At 39.6% G+C, this 16,047-nt stretch overlaps 1 protein-coding gene across 7 annotated transcripts in view; it reads left to right on the forward strand.

Annotated features, from left to right (window-relative positions):
• Nucleotides 1-16,047, forward strand: part of tanc2a (tetratricopeptide repeat, ankyrin repeat and coiled-coil containing 2a) — a 160,689-nt gene that overhangs the window by 118,134 nt on the left and 26,508 nt on the right. For all 7 annotated transcript variants that reach the window (XM_062036879.1, XM_062036880.1, XM_062036878.1 and 4 more), the window contains 7 exons: nt 308-445; nt 524-622; nt 738-929; nt 4,641-4,734; nt 12,227-12,360; nt 15,627-15,750; nt 15,825-16,000. In XM_062036879.1, coding sequence (XP_061892863.1) covers nt 308-445; nt 524-622; nt 738-929; nt 4,641-4,734; nt 12,227-12,360; nt 15,627-15,750; nt 15,825-16,000 — 957 coding nt within the window. The remainder of the gene's footprint in view (nt 1-307; nt 446-523; nt 623-737; nt 930-4,640; nt 4,735-12,226; nt 12,361-15,626; nt 15,751-15,824; nt 16,001-16,047) is intronic.

Below are 16,047 nucleotides of genomic sequence, written 5' to 3' on the forward strand. Positions count from 1 at the left end.
ATGGAATTCTCTCCCACAGATTACATTATTCGTTCAGTGATGAAGATGACGTGCTATATTTCTACTGCTATATTTATCACAAATATGTTTGTTGACAATTAAAAAAAAATGTATGTATTTCTATTTATTCTGATTTTAATCATGATCAATAAATTAAAGGCAAAAATTACAAAATCATTCCATGTTGTTGAAAAATTTCAAGTTCAAAGTATTAATTTCAGTATTTTCAGTATTTATGTGCAATATAGCCCAGCCCTAATAAAAACCTAACAATGGTGGATTGTCACCTGACTCCCCGCCTCTCCAGGTTAGCAGACTTCTGATTATGAGTGGTGCTGATGTGGATTATCGCAGTGGTGTCCTGAATAATGCTCCACTGCTGTGTGTCCACGCTCACCTGGGCCACAATGATGCTGTGGCACTCTTACTCGACCACGGAGCTCAGGTAAAAAGAGACACGTCATATTTGTATAGAACTGATTACAGCGTGGTGTGTTGGTTTGAAGCAATTGTGTGCTTTTAGGTGGATGCAAAGTCTCAGGATGGCTTGACTGCGATGGGATTTGCTGCTTCAGCTGGACACCTGGACGTTATCACCCTGCTGAGTCAGCACAAAGCCAAAGTAATTGCACACACATCTTTTAGGATAAAATCAACTGAAATATTGCAGTAACATCCGTCAACAGAGTTTCAAGAAGGCGACATAAAAACAAATGTGGTGCTTCTTGTGTGTTCAGGCGGGTCACGTGGACAGATCAGGTCGGTGCGTGTTGGTGCACGCAGCTCAGCGGGGCCACCTCCAGGTGCTACGCTTCCTGTTGAAGCTTGAGGACTGGAGCTGCACTTCCTGCTGTGGTCACAGGGGGGTGAGCAGGAGCCAGGCGGTGCAGCAGGCACTGATTGCAGCAGCCAGCATGGGCCATTCAGAGGTGCGCACATTGTACAATGGAGCCTGTTGACGTTAACACTAAGGGTGTAACGGTACACAAAAATTTCGGTTCGGTACGTACCTCGATTTAGAGGTCACGGTTCGGTTCATTTTCGGTACAGTAAGAAAAAAACAAAATATACATTTTCTGGTTATTTATTTACCAAAATTTGTAAACAATGGCTTTATCCTTTTAACATAACAATAACATACATATACACACAGGGTCCATTGCCAGGGTTAATGCAGTCAACATATATAAAATAAAAACTAAATAAGATAAGGCTCAGAATTGGTTTCTTCAACAAAACCTTTCTACATATAAAGTGCAACATTTCCACATATAAAGTGCAACATTAAACTGCTTCAAGTTGTTGCTCAGATTAAATAAAATGACAAAACTTTTCTTCTACATACAAAAAGTGCAACATTAAACAGTTTCAAGTCAACTCAGCCTCAGATTAACTTTTCTTTTTCCCCCCCAGCCTTTAACCCTGGTGACTTTCACTCAATCTTCATGTTTTTTGCCAGAAAAATCAGTTTATCCACATTGTCTGCAGAAAGAGCAGACCTGCTTGCAGTTAAAATGTCTCCAGCTGTGGAAAATACCCTTTCACTGGGCACGGAGGTAGCAGGTATGGCGAGGTAGTGCCTGGCTAACTTGGCAGTAAGAGGATATATGGGCTCATTGTTCTTCCACCATAGAAGTGGGTCAAAATCTAGTTTTTAATGCAATATGGTCTTAAATCTGCTGCTATAAAAACACCAACGGCATTTGTTATTGCTTTAGCCCTGCCTGACTCGCCGAGGAGAGGCTGCTTGAATGCGGTGGGAGCTGTGTTTGTTCGTCTTTCTCTTCGTTGAAGCGATGTTATCCATTGTTGTATCGCACCGCGAAACCGGAATGTTCCCAAACGTTAGATCTTAACGAGGTAGGACGATCTTCCAGCTCTGGATTTTGCATGTAGTAGTAGCCCGGTCGCTGCTAGCATGCCGTGTGTTGTGCCTCAGTGTGCATTGTTTACACAACGTGCGGTACGCTACTTAATATGTCCGTGTGGAAACTCGTTCGGTACACTTCCGAACCGAACCGAACCAAATCCCCCGTTCCGAAACGGTTCAATACAAATACACGTACCGTTGCACCCTTAGTTAACACTCAACAGTAGTTATGTTGCTGTTGTCGCTTACCATTGCTTATTGATAATGATAAAGTTAACAATAGTACAACACGTAAAAGGAATAATAAATAATAAAACATGATGAGTTGTTGGACGGACTGGTAGTTGACATAAGTGGGTTCCGCTGTAGTATTACACATTATTTCTGTACTGTTATAACATAACGATCACCACCTGGTGGTGAGTTGGCTGCGATGGTGGGGGAGGATGCCGGACAGACCTGGCAGGCCCAAACGCATTGTGAAGGTTTGCTGGGAACGTCTGGCAGAGTCTCCTGTCAGAGAGAGTTTCAATTCCCACCTCCGGAAGAACTTTGAACATGTCACGAGGGAGGTGCTGGACATTGAGTCCTAGAGGACCATGTTCCGCACCTCTATTGTCGAGGCGGCTGATTGGAGCTGTGGCCACAAGGTAGTTGGTGCCTGTCGTGGCGGCAATCCTAGAACCCGTTGGTGGACACCGGCGGTGAGGGATGCCGTCAAGCTGAAGAAGGAGTCCTATCGGGTTCTTTTGGCTCATAGGACTCCTGAGGCAGCGGACAGGTACCGACGGGCCAAGCGGTGTGCGGCTTCAGCGGTCACGGAGGCAAAAACTCGGACATGGGAGGAGTTCGGGGAAGCCATGGAAAACGACTTCCGGATGGCTTCGAAGCGATTCTGGACCACCATCCGCCGCCTCAGGAAGGGGAAGCAGTGCACTATCAACACCATGTATGGTAAGGATGGTGTTCTGCTGACCTCGACTGCGGATGTTGTGGATCGGTGGAGGGAATACTTCGAAGACCTCCTCAATCCCACCAACACGTCTTCCTATGAGGAAGCAGTGCCTGGGGAATCTGTGGTGGGCTCTCCTATTTCTGGGGCTGAAGTTGCTGAGGTAGTTAAAAATCTCCTCGGTGGCAAGGCCCCGGGGGTGGATGAGATCCGCCCGGAGTTCCTTAAGGCTCTGGATGCTGTGGGGCTGTCTTGGTTGACAAGACTCTGCAGCATCGCGTGGACATCGGGGGCGGTACCTCTGGATTGGCAGACCGGGGTGGTGGTTCCTCTCTTTAAGAAGGGGAACCGGAGGGTGTGTTCTAACTATCGTGGGATCACACTCCTCAGCCTTCCCGGTAAGGTCTATTCAGGTGTGCTGGAGAGGAGGCTACGCCGGATAGTCAAACCTCGGATTCAGGAGGAACAGTGTGGTTTTCGTCCTGGTCGTGGAACTGTGGACCAGCTCTATACTCTCGGCAGGGTCCTTGAGGGTGCATGGGAGTTTGCCCAACCAGTCTACATGTGTTTTGTGGACTTGGAGAAGGCATTCGACCGTGTTCCTCGGGAAGTCCTGTGGGGAGTGCTCAGAGAGTATGGGGTATCGGACTGCCTGATTGTGGCGGTCCGCTCCCTGTATGATCAGTGTCAGAGCTTGGTCCGCATTGCCGGCAGTAAGTCGGACACGTTTCCAGTGAGGGTTGGACTCCGCCAAGGCTGCCCTTTGTCACCGATTCTGTTCATAACTTTTATGGACAGAATTTGTAGGCGCAGTCAAGGCGTTGAGGGGATCCGGTTTGGTGGCTGCAGGATTAGGTCTCTGCTTTTTGCAGATGATGTGGTCCTGATGGCTTCATCTGGTCAGGATCTTCAGCTCTCACTGGATCGGTTCGCAGCTGAGTGTGAAGCGACTGGGATGAGAATCAGCACCTCCAAGTCCGAGTCCATGGTTCTCGCCCGGAAAAGGGTGGAGTGCCATCTCCGGGTTGGGGAGGAGATCTTGCCCCAAGTGGAGGAGTTCAATTACCTCGGAGTCTTGTTCACGAGTGAGGGAAGAGTGGATCGTGAGATCGACAGGCGGATCGGTGCGGCGTCTTCAGTAATGCGGACGCTGTATCGGTCTGTTGTGGTGAAGAAGGAGCTGAGCCGCAAGGCAAAGCTCTCAATCTACCGGTCGATCTACGTTCCCATCATCACCTATGGTCATGAGCTTTGGGTTATGACCGAAAGGACAAGATCACGGGTACAAGCGGCCGAAATGAGTTTCCTCCGCCGGGTGGCGGGGCTCTCCCTTAGAGATAGGGTGAGAAGCTCTGTCATCCGGGAGGAGCTCAAAGTAAAGCCACTGCTCCTCCACATCGAGAGGAGCCAGATGAGGTGGTTCGGGCATCTGGTCAGGATGCCACCCGAACGCCTCCCTAGGGAGGTGTTTAGGGCACGTCCGACCGGTAAGAGGCCACGGGGAAGACCCAGGACACGTTGGGAAGACTATGTCTCCCGGTTGGCCTGGGAACGCCTTGGGATCCCCCGGGAAGAGCTGGACGAAGTGGCTGGGGAGAGGGAAGTCTGGGCTTCCCTGCTTAGGCTGCTGCCCCCGCGACCCGACCTCGGATAAGCGGAGGAAGATGGATGGATGGATGGATGTTATAACATTATTGTCCGTTTTGGTTCATTACTTTGGTCCTGTCAGTAGTCTAAATACTGGTTTATTCAAGTTTAGTAGAACAAATATTGTTTTACTGGTACATACTGATAACGGTGTATGTGTTCTGTGAGTAGATCGTGTCTCATCTCCTGGATCCTCCAGATGGAGATGATAAAGAGGAGGAAAGACCTGAAATCAACACGCCTGACAGTCTGTGGGGAGAGACAGGTATTTAAAAACACTGAAGTGCAATGCAAATAAGAAGCGTGAAAAGCGCAGACCTCTGCCAGGCCCTATTTCTCAATAGTAATCCTATCACTTCTTCCTTATCCCATTTCTGATATTTCCTGAAAGTTTGATTGAAATGTGTCCATAACTTTTTGAGCTATCTAAAGAGCAGGCCTGGGCAATTATTTTGACTCGGGGGGGCCAAATTTAGAGGAAAAAAATGTGTCTGGGGGCCGGTATTATTTTTAGGAACACTAATACAAAACCTCTCAACAATGTCTGATTGAATGCCAAAAACGTTATGACAGACCACCTTAAAAAACGGAATGTAATTTCACATATTTTTACTGAATGAGACACCCAGAATGTACATGGAAACTAAAGAATGTGGGATTTACAATATTAACTATTAACGATAAAACACTAAATATTGACATTTGGACGTCACATCATCTCTCCATCCACATATTTTACAATCAATACAAATGCAACAAAGACAGCAAAATATGAACGCCAAGAGTAAAAAAAACAAAAAAAACACCTACAATCTGATATAAGTGATATATCACCAAGCTTTGTTGTAAAAATCTCCTACCGCGTCTGTTCCTGACACCCACATTTCAGGCTCTGGAAACACTCTGTGGAAACGTTCCCCACCCACACTGCTTGGTACCTCGTCTGAGCTGCTGTGACTTACATTACCATAGTAACTAATTAGATGACCATAGTAACTAATTATATGACCATAGTAACTAATTAGATGACCATAGTAACTAGTACATCATGCAAAAGCACAGATTCTAACCATTGAAAGACTTAGTATAGTTGAAGACTTACGTCAAGACAAAAAATCAGTGCACATCATAATGGCAGCTACACTTTCCAGCTTAAAGATCTAAAAAAAATTATTTGAGAATGTCCGGCGGGCCAGATTGAAAAGCTTAACGGGCCGCATGTGTCCCCCGGGCCTTAGTTTGCCCAGGTCTGCTATATAGGATGAAAGTGAAGCCTCTTGTCAGTCTTTAATTGTGTCTGTGGATGGAGGCTGGTCCGCCCACATACAAACACATTTGAGTAGAGGCTCGTAATTTAAACGGAAGGTGACGTAGTAGCTATTATCCGGATCAGCCCTAAAATGTACTGATTAGATGATGTAATGATGAAAACATGTCACTGATGTAGTGATTGTTCTAGGGATGTAACAATAAACAGTATTAATGTCAAACCGCAGTAAAATGCTAGACGGTTAGTATTACCGTATTTTTCGGATTATAAATCGCTCCGGAATATAAATCGCACCGGCCGAAAATTCATAATGAAGAAGGAAAAAAACATATATAAGTCGCACTAGAGTATAAGTCGCATTTTGGGGGGAAATGTATTTAATATAATCCAACACCAAGAATAGACATTTGAAAGGCAATTTAAAATAAATAAAGAATAGTGAACAACAGGCTGAATAAGTTATGAGGCATAAATAACCAACTGAGAACGTGCCTGGTATGTTAACGTAACATATTATGGTAAGAGTCATTCAAATAACTATAACATATAGAACATTTACCAAACAATCTGACATATTTCACTTCTTCCAGCTTGTAACCTGCAGTATATGATTTCCTTTTCAGTGCCATTTTTGTTCAGCCCTTCTCAGTTTTTATAAGTTACCGCCAATGTTGAAATGATCCATTTTCATAGGTACGGAAGTAGTAGCAGGTAGCATCTTTTTTTTCACAATGCACTTCTGCCATGACCCGCCCCCGCCAAATTTTTATTGGTTGACGTGTGTGTGTGTGACAATTGCTGATATACGCCTAGTCTCTTACGTGAATGAGATAAATAATATTTGATATTTTACGGTAATGTGTTAATAATTTCACACACAAGTCGCTCCAGAGTATAAATCGCACCCCCGGCCAAACTATGAAAAAAACTGTGATTTATAATCCGAAAAATACGGTACTGTCTGAACAAATAAGATAGTTTATAACTTACAGGCTGTGTGCTCTCTTAAAACCGAGTGATTGATCTATATCGGGTGAATATGCCACAAACAAGAAGTGAACTCGTGTGACGTCACATAAACCAGAAGTAAAGCTTACCTTTTAAATGTTCTTGTAGTCAGACCATATTTTCGGTATATTGGATGGAATTTTTACCTGACCTGTTTCGACTGTAATCTGCAGTCACCTGACCACTGTGACGTGTTGCCTATCAGCTGTTTTTAATATACTGAAAAGATTGTCTGACTACAAGAACATTTGAAAAGTATATGACTAAGACGACATAATGAACCTTTTTGAGTGGAAGTAAAGCACACACACACCCGCTATGCCTTTTTCTTTAAAAAAAAACAAACACTCTGAAACCATGTATCCACACTACAAAATAATAAAACTATACATGATTCTTGCTGATATTGTATCAGATCAATATTGGTATCAGCCAATACTCAAGGCTCCAATATCAGTGAAAAAGTTGTATCGGGACACCCCTAATCAAAAATATTGATACTTTTCTCTGTCCTTATTTTATTGTTTGACTTTTTCTCATCCATGTTTCTTTTTATGTACTCTAAATTGTACAGACACACTGCAAAAACTGAAATCTAAGTAACATTAAATATCTCAAATAAGGGTGATATTTGCTTATTTTCTGTCTGATAAGATCATTCTTCTCACTAAGCAGATTTTATGTAAGAGTGTTTTACTTGTTTTAAGTGTTTTGGTCCTAAATGATCTCCGTAAGATTATACAGCTTGTTGCTGAGATTTGATGACCTATATTGAGTAAAACATGCTTGAAACTAGAATATCAACTGTTGCAAAGCTGTGTCATCAACACTCACAAGTATAAAACTACTTTTTTAAAGTAATCATTTCTTAATACAAGCATGAAAAAAAAATCATGATGCCGAGCGCATATCATTATGTCAAGATAATGGCACTAGCATTTACTTATTTAAGAATATTTTTTAACATATTGAGCAAAAAGGTCAAAAAAAATGTTTTCTACCAAGAAAAGTGCACTTGTTATTGGTGAGAATATACTTATTTTAAGGTATTTTTGGGTTCATTGAGGTTATCTAATTTGACTTGTTTTGGAAAGTCTTGACAAGCCAAATTTTCTTGTTCTATTGGCAGATAATTTTGCTTAGTTCAAGTAAAATACCCCTAATTTTTGTATTTTTTGTTGTTGTTTTTGAACACTGACTTTTTGCAGTGCAGGTGTAGGGCTGCTCGATTAATCGAAACCGAATCGACATTGAGGTTTTAATTAGTGCAGTGAATAACAGCAAGAAGCTGAGTTTTTTTTTAATTTCTCCACCGTCACCGGCATTTTCCGCCAATCAGAATTGTTGCGCCTCGCGCTTGTTTGTCTCTGGCTTCGAACAGGAAGAAAGACGTCTCACTTCGTGCAACGCTCTCAGCACCTCTTTTCATTCATTAACAATCTTTGTCTCGGCGCCGCCTCCAACACACACACAGTACAGAGAGCCTCTCAACTCGCCAGTGAGAAGTGCCGCTATGTAACACAAATTAGGAAGAAAAAAAACAGATTAAAAAGCCAATTGTCCCATTGGGGGAATATTTCATCTTCAAATCAGATGAGCCCATCAACACGGACAAACGAGCGAAAATGTCGTTGTGATCACGTGACAACGATACACAAAAAGACAACGTTCGACCTCATTTTTCCAACTGGGAAAAAAAAAGATGCACTTTAAGATGTTCAATATCTATTTAGGTTACATTTTTGCTTACAGGAATGAGTTTTTATTTTATTTAGGACAGGGGTGTCCAAAGTGCGGCCCGGGGGCCATTTGCGGCCCGCAGCTAATTGTTTACCGGCCCGCCACACATTCTGGAAATACTGTTGTAAAAATAAAAAAGAACATTAAAAAAAGTGGAATGAGGTGAAATCTAACGAGAAAAAGTTGCAATGTTGACACAAAAGCTGCCATGCAGGCTGTTTTTTTCTTTTCTTTTGTCTTTCTTCATTTTTCTTTTTTTGCCATTGCTCAAAAAAAAAAAAAATAATGAAAAAAAATCCATGTTATAATGAATTATTTTCAGGGCTCCAATTACTTCGAATATTGCACTTTAAAAGGTTTTATGTGGTAAATATTGCATATATTGTGTAGTAGCCATATAATAACATCAAAGTTTTCTTTGACAAAAGCGCATAAAACAAACAAAATAATAGTTCCAGCATAAAATCGACAGATATATCTGAAGTTGATCTCGTGACTTAAGTGTTGAAAGTAAAAGAAAAACCTAATAAAAATGTATCACTTTATGAGTGGGGCACCTTTTGGATCCCAAATATATTTAGTGATTTTTTATTTATCTTTTCACTGTGATTACTCAAAAATATGAAAGAATTTAAATCAATGGTGTCCTGCATTATTGATCTTTTAGGGCTCTAATTACTAAATACTGCATATTTCAGTTTTACTATAAAAAAAACTAAGTTGTTTTTGACAGAAAAGCCATAAAACATTTTTTTTAATTTGTATTACTTTATACCAACTTGAAGTTGATATAGAGATGTACTGTAAGCGTTAAATAATTTAAAAAAAATAATAATCTGACTTATTTTTAAAATTTTAATGACTGAGACCCTTTATGGTCCCCGGGACCCCTAAAGGTAAAATAAATAAAAAATGCATATATTTTGTTATGGTTTGAAAATGAAAAATATCAAAATGGCCCCCACATGCTTTAATTTTTCCGTGTGCGGCCCTCAGTGGAAAAAGTTTGGACACCCCTGATTTAGGACAACAAAGTTATTTATCTTCCAATTACAGTACAATGATAAAGAATTCTACAGTAATGAGAAATACAAGTTTACATCATTTTAAATGGTTATTTGCAGTATTATTATATAATATGGTTACACATACTGTGTAGTTTTACGGACTACCGTATTTTTCGGACTATAAGTCGCAGTTTTTTTCATAGTTTGACTTATACTCAGGAGCGACTTATGTGTGAAATTATTAACACATTAGCGTAAAATATCAAATAATATTATTTAGCTCATTCACGTAAGAGACTAGATGTATAAGATTTCATGGGATTTAGCGATTAGGAGTGACAGATTGTTTGGTAAACGTATACCATGTTCTATATGTTATAGTTATTTGAATGACTCTTACCATAATATGTTACGTTAACATACCAGGCACGTTCTCAGTTGGTTATTTATGCCTCATATAACGTACACTTATTCAGCCTGTTGTTCACTATTCTTTATTTATTTTAAATTGCCTTTCAAATGTCTATTCTTGGTGTTGGCTTTTATCAAATACATTTCCCCAAAAAATGCGACTTATACTCCAGTGCGACTTATATATGTTTTTTTCCTTCTTTATTATGCATTTTCGGCCGGTGCGACTTATACTCCGGAGCGACTTATACTCCGAAAAATACGGTATTTCTCCAGTAAAGAGCATGATGTAGACAAAAGCTCTGAGTCCGTCTGCATAAATCCAAATATTTTTTAAAGTAAATTATTGCATATTTTTATAAAGTGTGGCACCTTGAGACAAGAATACATTGATTGACATTCTGAAAGTAGCATGTTTTCATTCACTTGTTATTTTTGCAGTTTTATGCATTTCTATTGATAAAATATAAAAATCGCCATCGCAATTTTGGAGAGAAAAATCACAGTTAGGTTTCTTCTCCAAATCGTGCAGCCTGAGACAGGTTCATGATCAGACTGATGTCATCAATCAACAGGCCACCCATGTTGTCATTAAAACCATTAGTGTATATATTGCACATCACTGACCTCTACTGGAAGAAGTGTGCATTGCAGTGCAATCATTACAACATCCATCCATCCATCCACCCACCCATTTCTATCGCTTGTCCCTCAATTCTCAATCAGAAAGTTTAATCATTTGATAGTGATTATTGTTGATGATTTTATAATTGATATGATTCAGATTACGACATAATGCTTGTTTGTATATGCACTCTAGGTGTAACATGTCTGCGATGCAAGTTAAACTTTTGCATATGATACATTTAATTTGACTATAATGTATTTAATTTTGTGTTTGAAACCTTTAATATAATAAGTTAAATATATACTGTATTCATACACGCCTCAAACATAATGTAACCATTTCCTTTATTAACAAATATGACGTTTTCTACACTTTCTTATTGTTCATTCCCTATACTGCTTCTTCCTACACCTTCTGGACTTCAAATATACATGTAATTGTTGATTGTGCTTGTTGATTTTTATTACGATCCAAATAAAATGTATATATCCCTATAAACACTGCAAAAAGTCAGTGTTCCAAAACAAGAAAAAACAAAACAAAAATTAGGGGTATTTTATTTGAACTAAGCAAAATTATCTGCCAACAGAACAAGAAAATTTGGCTTGTCAAGACTTTCCAAAACAAGTAAAATTAGCTAACTTCAATGAACCCAAGAATACCTTCAAATAAGTATATTCTCACTAATAACAAGTGCACTTTTCTTGGTAGAAAAAAAAATATGAGACCTTTTTGCTCAATATGTTGAAAAATATTCTTAAATGAAGTAAATGCTAGTGCCATTATCTTGACATAATGATATGCGCTCGGCATTACATTTCTTGAAACCATCAAATTTATACTAAAAACTAATTTATTGTTCTTAATGGAAAGGCAACAAGGCAACCGCTTGTTACTCTCGGGGTCTCCTAGCCGCTCAGGCAAATCACATGGTCTAAAAATGCATTTTTCCATGGATAACATGACATTATTGCGCCAAGTGCGTGCTCTTTTAGTCAATTAGTGCACATATATACAGCCTGGCCCCCGGCCAAAAAATTTTTAATTGTGATTTTGAAGAATTTATCTGAATGTGCATGAACTATTTCTGTTCAAAATTGTTAGAAATGTCACATGTTAAATGTTTAAATATTAACTGTCAGTTTACTGTACCGTGCCAACTGTACTACTATATGAGTACCTATTTTCTATTGTTTCATTGAAAATAAAACAGCAAAGTTATCTGTTTTAATTATGAGACACAATTGTGTCAAAGTCATGATTTTTTTTTTCATGCTTGAAATAAGAAATTATTACTTTAAAAAAGTAGTTTTATACTTGTGAGTGTTACAGACACAGCTTTGCAACAGTTGATATTCTAGTTTCAAGCATGTTATACTCAATATAGGTCATCAAATCTCAGCAACAAGCTGTAATATCTTACTGAGATCATTTAGGCCCAAAACCCTTAAAACAAGTAAAACACTCTAACATAAAATCTGCTTAGTGAGAAGAATTATCTTATTAGACAGAAAATAAGCAAATATCACCCTTATTTGAGATATTTAATCTTACTTAGTGTTCAGTTTTTGCAGTAAACTCCCATAAAAATGTTCTCACCGCCAAACAAAAATAAGTTTTCCACGTCTGCTATAAGTGTGCATGTAAGTTTTTCTCCTACATGACTTGCTTGTCATTGTCTTGTCTCTTTCAGCCTTGACAGCCGCAGCAGGAGGAGGCAGGTTGTCAGTCTGCACGCGGCTGCTGGATCAAGGTGCTGCTCTGCAGCAAAGCAGCAGGCGGGGGGTCGTGCCACTCTTTTGTGCAGTGCGGGGTGGCCACTGGCAGGTCTTGTGGAACCACAGAAGCATAAAGTGAAACCCGTTCATGTCGACAACACGTCCAAGTCCCAGTGTTCTTAGTATTATTGAACAGTGTTTGCTTATGCGGACACCAAATTTAAGTAATTTCTATGAAAAATTGGTTCCGTTTATGTCAACATGTGTTATACTATTGTTCCCGTCGTCATTAACTAGTGATGGGTCAAACGATACTAAAGCATCAAAGCCTTATCGAACACAAGGAGTGATACGAAGTCGCTTGACGTGTGTGTCACTTTAAGACAGGCCTGGGCAATTATTTTGACCTGGGGGCCACATTTAGAGAAAAAAATGTGTCTGGGGGCCGGTATATCTATCTATGTACACTACCGTTCAAAAGTTTGAGGTCACATTGAAATGTCCTTATTTTTTAAGGAAAATCACTGTACTTTTCAATGAAGATAACTTTAAACTAGTCTTAACTTTAAAGAAATACACTCTATACATTGCTAATGTGGTAAATGACTATTCTAGCTGCAAATGTCTGGTTTTGGTGCAATATCTACATAGGTGTATAGAGGCCCATTTCCAGCAACTATCACTCCAGTGTTCTAATGGTACAATGTGTTTGCTCATTGGCTCAGAAGGCTAATTGATGATTAGAAAACCCTTGTGCAATCATGTTCACACATCTGAAAACAGTTTAGCTCGTTACAGAAGCTACAAAACTGACCTTCCTTTGAGCAGATTGAGTTTCTGGAGCATCACATTTGTGGGGTCAATTAAACGCTCAAAATGGCCAGAAAAAGACAACTTTCATCTGAAACTCGACAGTCTATTCTTCTTCTTAGAAATTAAGGCTATTCCACAAAATTGTTTGGGTGACCCCAAACTTTTGAACGGTAGTGTATATACATATATAAATATACGCACGCACACACACACCCACGCACACACATATATAAGCTGTGACAATCTGCTGTACAATGTGTGTGTTTGGGTCCTATTTTTAGGAACACTAATACAAAACCTCACAATAATGTCTGATTGAATGCTAAAAACGTTATGACAGACCCCCTTAAAAATGGAATGGCATTTTGAATGTTTTACTGAATGAGACACCCAGAATGTACATGAATATAAAGAATGTGGGATTTACGATATTACCTATGAAGGATAAAACACTGAATATTGACAACATATGAACGTCACACCCCCTCTCCATCCACATATTTTACAATCAAGCGAAACACAACAAAAATGCAACAAACAGCGAAATATGAATGCGAAGGGTAAAAAAAACAAAAAACTACAATCTGACATAATATCACTTTTTTTGTGGAACTTTGTTGTTAAAATCTAATTTCAGGCTCTGAAAACACTCTGTGGAAACGCTCCCCACCCACAATGCTTGGTGCCTCGTCTGAGCTGCTGTGACTTAACTAGATTACCATAGTAACTAGTATATCATTCAAAAGAGCAGATTCTAACCATTTCAGTGCTTAGTATAGTTGAAGACTTCCGGTCATTAGAAAACATCACTGCACATCATAATGGCAGCTACACTTTCCATCTTAAAGATCTAAAAAAATTATTTGGGAATGTCCGGCGGGCCAGATTGAAAAGCTTAACGGGCCGCATGTGGCCCCCGGGCCTTAAATTGCCCAGGTCTGGTTTAAGAGGAAAACACAGCTGCCGAGTCATTTACCAAACACTGTTTATCAGGAAGCACTTCTTTGGCTCATGTGTGACAGCTCGTACTAAATTAAGTCGGGAGGACGTAGCGTGCCGCGTTTGACGTCGGTTTTCGTCACCATCATTGATTTGAATGGAAATTAGAAAAAAAATTAAACCATAGAAATATTCCGAAGTGTGTGATCATTTTTATCTTATAGCGCCAAACCAGGTGAATATAATTTCTCGTTTACTAGTTGGCTTAATTACTAAATTTGTGTATTTCATATACATTTCTGTACAACTATTGTTTAAAAAAATTAAAAAACTATTACTAAGTACCGTATTTTTCGGAGTATAAGTCGCACCGGCCGAAAATGCATAATAAAGAAGAAAAAAAACATATATAAGTCGCACTGGAGTATAAGTTGCATTTTTTGGGGAAATGTATTTGATAAAAGCCAACACCAAGAATAGACATTTGAAAGGCAATTTAAAATAAATAAAGAATAGTGAACAACAGGCTGAATAAGTGTACGTTATATGAGGCATAAATAACCAACTGAGAACGTGCCTGGTATGTTAACGTAACATATTATGGTAAGAGTCATTCAAATAACTATAACATATAGAACATGCTATACGTTTACCAAACAATCTGTCACTCCTAATCGCTAAATCCCATGAAATCTTATACGTCTAGTCTCTTACGTGAATGAGCTAAATAATATTATTAGATATTTTACGGAAATGTGTTAATAATTTCACACATAAGTCGCTCCTGAGTATAAGTCGCACCCCCGGCCAAACTGAAAAAAACTGCGATTTATAGTCCGAAAAATACGGTATTAATAATATTTGTAGGTCAAATACAGTGACTTTTTTTATTAAAGCAGTTAGCGAATGACCATTATAAAACACCTATAATCACTGCAGGGACACTACAGCTAGTGAGTGTGCCATACACTCACTGAGGCGTCATTCACACATCACTAGTAAAAACAAACAAAGCTTCAACATCAGGACCAGCAATTTTCACCACTGAAAGAAGGTGATCAAAAATTGTCTGCGGAAAAAGTTACGTGTAAATTTGCAAGCAGGGGCTATTAGGGCTGTGCATCTTTGGGCACCACATGATTCGATTCTTGGGGGTAACTATTCAATTCAGAATTGGTTCTCGATTCAAAATCAATACTTATTTAATAACATTGGATGACTAACTATGATTACCTACATTCCTCCATAAAATAAACAGTTCTGTTCTATTTCTATATTACATGAAAAAAAACTGTTTTTATTTAATAAAATTCGACCCAAACATTTAATAAAGTCAAATACAAATAAGGCAACAATAGAAGTGTCCTACATTTCGCTTTTGTAAAGTAAATCTGTACATAAACAATATGATTTGCCTAAATGGCTGGACAGGACAGTTTTAAAAAAGAAGAAAACAATCATTTACAAATAAGAATCACGATTAATTCGAAAATAAATAAAACATTTCACTCCCTAGTGCCTATTTTGGGTCATGTCGTTTGTGCATACTTAAACGGGTTCCACTGCACATTTTCATCAGTTGTGTTCTGTGTTATTTACCTGCCTTCTCTGTAATTGTCTCAGGTGGTGGAGCTGTTACTAAGTCACGGGGCTGAGGTCAACATGATGGACCAGCAGGGTCGAACCGCCTTGATGACAGCCGCATCAGAGGGTCACATGACTACGGCCAAATTGCTGCTGGATCATGGTAACTAAAGCCCGAGAATGACGACTTTTTGTCTCGCACAACGAGCCGTGGTGCATAGACTTATGTTTTTGCAGGGGCCTCTCTGGATCTGGCCGACAGGGAAGGTTTAACGGCGCTGAGTTGGGCCTGTCTGAAAGGTCAGCTCCAATTGGTCAGAGAGCTGGTGGCGAGAGGTGCAACCACCACACACACCGACCGCAGCGGTCGAACACCTCTGGACCTGGCTGCCTTCCGTGGCGACCCCGAAGTGGTCGGTAAAACAGACCAATTGTCTTTGGTCGTCAATCCAACATGCTC

Source organism: Entelurus aequoreus, linkage group LG25 (genome assembly GCF_033978785.1).
Source record: "Entelurus aequoreus isolate RoL-2023_Sb linkage group LG25, RoL_Eaeq_v1.1, whole genome shotgun sequence".
Lineage (NCBI taxonomy): Eukaryota > Metazoa > Chordata > Actinopteri > Syngnathiformes > Syngnathidae > Entelurus > Entelurus aequoreus.